The 6152-nt window shown below is 32.9% G+C and overlaps 1 protein-coding gene across 1 annotated transcript; it reads left to right on the forward strand.

The window, feature by feature from the left end:
- Positions 1-2772: 2772 nt before the first annotated feature.
- LOC148599017 (uncharacterized) lies at positions 2773-4641 on the forward strand. The gene is made up of 2 exons (XM_088562394.1): positions 2773-3064; positions 4386-4641. The coding sequence occupies exons 1-2, from the start codon at positions 2778-2780 to the stop codon at positions 4438-4440; spliced, it is 342 nt and encodes a 113-aa protein (XP_088418520.1). The 5' UTR covers positions 2773-2777; the 3' UTR covers positions 4441-4641.
- The last annotated feature ends 1511 nt before the right edge of the window (positions 4642-6152 follow it).

The raw sequence follows: 6152 nt of genomic DNA on the forward strand, positions 1-6152 counted from the left end.
AAGTGAAAACTAATGTGCAAAACAATCAATACTTGCAATCAACATACGACAGTGGATATTTCCAGAAATTGTGGAGTACCCAATACTGTCCATGATTAGGTATGACAAACACCACGTAGTAGACAAAAAATTTAAAAAAAATAGAAGTATTAAGGGAAACATACGATATTGGTGGTAGAATAATAGAAAATAAATAAAGTGTATGCTTAAAAAATGCACATTCTACAGAATGAATTTTGTTCACACATAACCGCCTACCAATACATCCGTGGCAATTCTCAACCGCTTACTTTTAGATGATTAGCTGTTATTAATAGGCCCTATGTCGAGTCAAAGGTTCATGTAGTGTCTGGATCTGGATTTGACTCACAAATTCAGTGTAAAGGGATCAGGGTTTGACTCACCAATTACACTTGACTGGAGTTGGACTCCAGAGTTAAGTGTAATGGGACCCGGGTTCGACGGGTTGTATTTTTTTATATTCGTCAATGGTATAAATATTGTGCTTAACTTTTATAGAAAATAAGTCGTAATTTTAGCTTGTGAATTTACGATCATGGGTACAAATTTCGAATACAAGTTCATTGAAAGAGAGATTTATTACGTTGTAAAAACTACTTCGGTAATGCTGATGACCGTAACGGTCGTTACGGTAATCTCATGACGACAGAAGAAAATTAAGGTTGGAACACTTTTCTTTCATAAATTGGTTTATTTAAGATATTGAACAAAATAACTACCCTAAATAGTCCGTAATTCATCCTTACATGGAATTTGAAGAACGGGACGCATCGGTGCATAATGGATAATGTAAATTACAAGGTAAAAATATTGACATGATGACCGTGTCGAAGAATCACCTTTCTCAAAGGATGTCCGTAACATATAGAATCAACATAAACAACTTCTGATGAGAATTGGTATCAGGTGCAGTCAATTTATTGGAAATATTCTTTCCAGAAAAAAAATGGGGCGCCACACACCCGCCGTCCGCCCCTGGATTCGCCAATTAAAAAGATGGCTTGTAACCTTCAGTAGAAAGGGAGGGAAAGCATTAAAACGAAGAATTATTGATATTCATAATATGTATATCAGTTATACACAGTTTCGAATGGTGAAATATAGGTAATCATAAAGTCATAATGTTAACTTTTGAACAGTTTCTACTCCTGTTTAGAATGCCTCAAACAATAAGACTTAGCGTTAAATTTTATTATTTCTTGTACGCCATAATAACATTAAGCACTTAAAATTCTTCTCATGTTTTACGGTTTTTTTTAAAATTAATTACTAGCCTAGTGCGGGAGTTTCTAGATAAGCAGAGGACGCTTGCCCTACCGGTGCACCTGGTCCATGCTCCCAGTTTTTAGTGGAAATCGAGTTGCTCATTTTCTTTTGTTATTTTGTGTATATTATTTTAGTTACTTTATGTTTTTTGTTGTGTATGTCGGTTTTCCATGTCTGGTCTTTGTTCCTGGATTACATTCTTTTGATTACCGATATAACCTTGGTTCCCGTGATTACTCTTAATGATCTTATTTATAAGGTATGCTTAGTTAATACAACATTTTATCGTATGTAAGATGGCTATACGAATTTAACAAGGATGTTAAATGGGAAGTATGAGAGGTAACATTTGATGGTTTGTTTAATCATGATCACATGTATAAAAAAACGTTTTTCATTAAAACATGAAACGCGTGCATTCGGGTGTATTGAAATTTCTATTTTGACCTTTGGTTCCGCCTACTCCGGCTGAAAGGTAGGCGGGGAGGCATTTATGACTGTTATGCTGTGCATGCTATAGTTGAACAAATCAGTGGATTAGTTTTGATTGATTGATTAGTGGTGAAGAGGGGGAGGTAATGCAAAGGAAGTCTACATATGTACATTTTTCCTATATTGTATATGAGTGCTAATTCACTAATCACTCTTAAGGAATCAGCTGACATATGTACGTAAAGAATTCGGTAAGTGTAAATACTTTAATTGTATTATGTGAAAAAAGTATGACGCTAAATAGTATTACAACATGCAGGCCATTTAAGCAAGTTTTTCAAAGGGACGTAACCAAACAACACACGACAACCTGTTCAGCGGTCTCATTTAGAAAAGAAAGAACAGTAAACATTTTTCCAGATTTTGCATCAATAAATACCAGGACCTAACTATAGACAGATTACAATGAAACAATAATTTTACTTTATTACTTTTTTATTACATTTTTACATTTGTGGGAAATTGGGTCATTTGATTTAGCATGAATAAGGCGTCAATGATTTCGAGGATTGTAAGTATAATGTTTACAACGACACAACACATCATGGAGAAAAATATGTTTTACAATTAAGGTAATACATTTACATTTCGTGATCATAGAAGATGCATCATTAGTTATTATACAACAACAAAAAGTGGAGATCATCCTTTACTGCTTTAATTTGATAATTCATTTTTCCCCATTCATTTTATGTTAACTGTTCGATTTTTCGAGGAACATGAGTAAAACCGTTCGGCGGCTGTATAAAAGATATAAGGGTAGCTCACCATTTCCAAGCGATATAGATCACATCGGGTAATATTAGATTTCTTCTGCTCGTTTCTGTGTGTATGTTTTTAGTTCGATTTCTTTGCTTGATTCATTCTGTTTTCTATTTTGTCTTCCTGAAGGTGTTATGTCTAAGGATTTGTTTTTTTCGGTATTTTAGCTACTCTTTGCAACATCAATTGAAAGTAAATTAAGTAGTTATATTATATTTCTTTTCGTAGCAAATGCAATGAGACATTCAAATCCAGAAGACAGGAGAAGGCGAAAAAAGACTTTAAAAAGAAAGAGACGGAATGCAAAACGGAACGCGAAGTATTACAAGAGGATATACAAGAAAGATAACAACATCATGAATTGGCGTAGAGAAGTACTGGATGACTTCCAAAGATTTCCTAGAGGAGGTTTCTCACAGGAAATACAGGAAGTATTTCGGTGTCCTTATTGTGGATTGTTTCATAGTCATTCTTTAATAGATGCCTTATTGTTTCTTTACTTAAGAGAAGAAGAATTATTTAGGTAGGTTCTAAAATATGTTTTATCAACAAAAACAAATCAAAGTTAGCAAACAAATGAGACACTTGTACTTTATAATTTATTCCGAAGAGGAGGGTTTAATTTGACATACCATATCCTAAATGTTTTCTGTATTACCGGTAAATTGTTGAGGCAAGGTATTCGTTACCATAAGATATAAAGATTGACGCTAAATTCTATTTTTATCTGAATACAATGATGTAGAACTTTTGCTATATTTGTCGTAACTTAATCAAATGTTGGATTTCACATCCTAGTCTATATGGTTATGTAATAATGAATAAACCTCGAAAGTTTCGACTGAACCCTTTTACTACAGGGGTTTTTTTTCACCGTATCATTGTTAAATATTTGAATTTTGTTTTTATCGGTTCTTACATTGACCTTCTTTTTAATAAATTAAATATATATTTCATCCTACTTCCTTCCATTATTGTTTTTATCTTGGCATTTGCAAGAAGGACTTGTTTTACTTAGACATTTTAGTATATGCTTTCAATAAATCCCGTTGGTTAACATATAAACACCTATATGATTAATTGAATTAATAAGACTCTTTCATGTTTTCTTGTATGCCGGTTGGGTTTAATAATTCTTTACTAAGTTCAAGATAAACGAATGCCACGTTATATTATTATGTTAATGTGCATGTGAGCGCCATTGCTTTTTATCTAGGTATTTACACAAAGACCTTGTTTTACTTAGACATTTTATGATACATTTTCACTAAGTCCTATTTGACGTGTCTTATTGATATTTTGTGTTTGATTCTACAATGTGTGTTTATGAGTTCTATTTGGATTTTGTACAGAAAAAGCGACTACTCTTTCGTTGTAGATACAATTTGTTGTCTTTTGTCCTATTTGTTAGAGTGTTTGTAGTTTGTATCGGTCTCAAGAATTAAAGCCGGATTCAACAGAATTTTTCGTTTTACTGTGGTATTTTCCCACCACTGTCCAAGTTAAGGAGGATGGTGTAGCGCTAATAAACATGTTTGAATGTTTAACCCCGGCACATACTTAATGTATCTTTCCCATATTTTCACTTCATTTATTTTGGAGCCTTTTACAGCTGGCTTGCTCTATGGTATGGATTTTGTTAATCATCGAAAACCATGTGGTGACCTGTAGAAGTTTACTTGTTCGTTGCTTAGCTTTTGATGAATTGATATCTCATTGGCAGTCATCCAAATCTACTATTTTTATAGTTTTCTACAAAAACTTACAAATGAAATAAGAAACTAGGAATTTCAGTTGTGAACTGTTTACTTAATTTAAATAATGTATGTCTTTTACAATTTCAGATATCATTACCTGGAAGAATCTAACCAGGAAGGTTTCTTCGAAACTATTCCCTAGATCAATATTAAGGGGATATGCAGTAATGTCTGTATTATCTTTGGAAATAAACAATGATTATAATACTTTTAAATGATTTCTTCTATTAGTTTTCTTTGCTGGCACAATACACGCTTATAATACTCAGTGGAAGGTAATTTCTCCTAAGACTTCGGTTGTATGTTTAAAGTACTTTTCCGTGGAAAAGGAAACGATTGCAGTTTGAATACCTGTAAATACATGTAGTTTCGTTTCCGTTTGTGCTAGATGATGTCAAAACATCTTTCACGCCACCTATAAGATGATTTTATACTTTTCCTTTTGTCGTTCTTGTTTATTTTGGTTCAGAAAGTCATCACACACAATATAGACACAAGTGATATTTACTTGAAGAAAGCTCGACTATATCATCAAAACTACCAGAATTAAAAATAATCGGTCATTACAATTCCTATGGACCGGATTAAAAATAATCGGTAATTACAATTCCTATGGGCCAGGATTAAAATTATTCGGTCATTACAATTCCTATGGACAGAATTAAAAATATTTGATCATTACAATTCCAATGGACCGGATTTCGATTGTTGACGCCAAGTACTAACTAAGCAGGATTTGATATAGTTCAATACTACAATATTACCCAGTTTTTACGTAAAGATGCGATAATGGTCGACTATCTGTATTTATGAAAACAAGATTCAAAGAATAGGAAATGATTTGAAAATCGTTTCCTTTACGAATAAGTCTACTAAGGACAGTTGTAAACCCATCGGATTTTTTAATGAAAGAATGTGCGTCATGGTTATATTTACGTAAAATACTGGGTCAGCAATACCATTTTACTATTTCGTGCTAAATTTATAGTAGTACGTCAAATCTATTTATAAACAAGTACTTTTTATCATACAACCACAAATGCCACAATCGTAGTATATTGCAAGAAATGGGATGTTGTTTTTTGTCATCCTTCATTTGTCACTTGGTTTCCGACATATAAATTGGGAATAAGCGTAAGTAAAATATACGCATTCATTCATTTGAAAGACAGATGGCATTTTGATGTTCAGTTCATTCAAAATGTTATAAGACATTTCACCGAATTGACCTTCATGAGTTCTAGAACTGACTTTATGGTATTGAATCGATCTTAGTTCAAATGGAAACTAAATTGTTGTTGTTTAATATTTTTAAAAAATTATGAAAATTGGACGGAAACAAATCCGGGAACCGGGCTTTCAAAATTCCATTTCCTACACTTGTTTGTAAATTGTCAGTCTGTACATCCTGTCAACATATTGTGTAAGCACAATTCTGAAATTGCTCGAGATGAAATTGTACGTTGTCAGCTTACAAATGATATTGCTATGTCATATCATCTTTAAGATCAAATATTCACGCGTTTATACAAATTTAGTATTATCTTATGTTTAATGTAATAGTGATTTATCTTACGTAAATTTGTGTTTTTTTATAATATTAAACCATTTCCCTTCACAAATTTTATTTATATAGAATTGTTGCTACACTGTTTCGTTCTCACTTTCAGTCTACTTTTATGTAGTTGGAGTATGGAGGGCAACTATTGCGCTGTACATCTGTATACTGTAGCTTTAGGACCATCTGGAGCCTACCCTACGGTGTGAGGGTTTCCTCGTCGTTCATTGAAGACCCATGGTGGTCATGGGCTGACATTTTTTTTTTCATCCCGGTTGAGTTGTTGTTTCTTTGAC

Source organism: Perna viridis, chromosome 14 (assembly GCF_037379345.1).
Source record: "Perna viridis isolate PV_CMFRI_1.1 ecotype Kerala chromosome 14, ASM3737934v1, whole genome shotgun sequence".
NCBI classification, from domain to species: domain Eukaryota; kingdom Metazoa; phylum Mollusca; class Bivalvia; order Mytilida; family Mytilidae; genus Perna; species Perna viridis.

What these genes read in the sequence shown, in the direction of transcription:
- LOC148599017 (XM_088562394.1), top strand. Translation starts at nt 2,778, where the DNA reads ATGAGACATTCAAATCCAGAAGACAGGAGAAGGCGAAAAAAGACTTTA. An exon ending in AGAGAAGAAGAATTATTTAG is followed by an intron (nt 3,065 to 4,385) that starts GTAGGTTCTAAA and finishes TTACAATTTCAG; the next exon opens with ATATCATTACCTGGAAGAAT.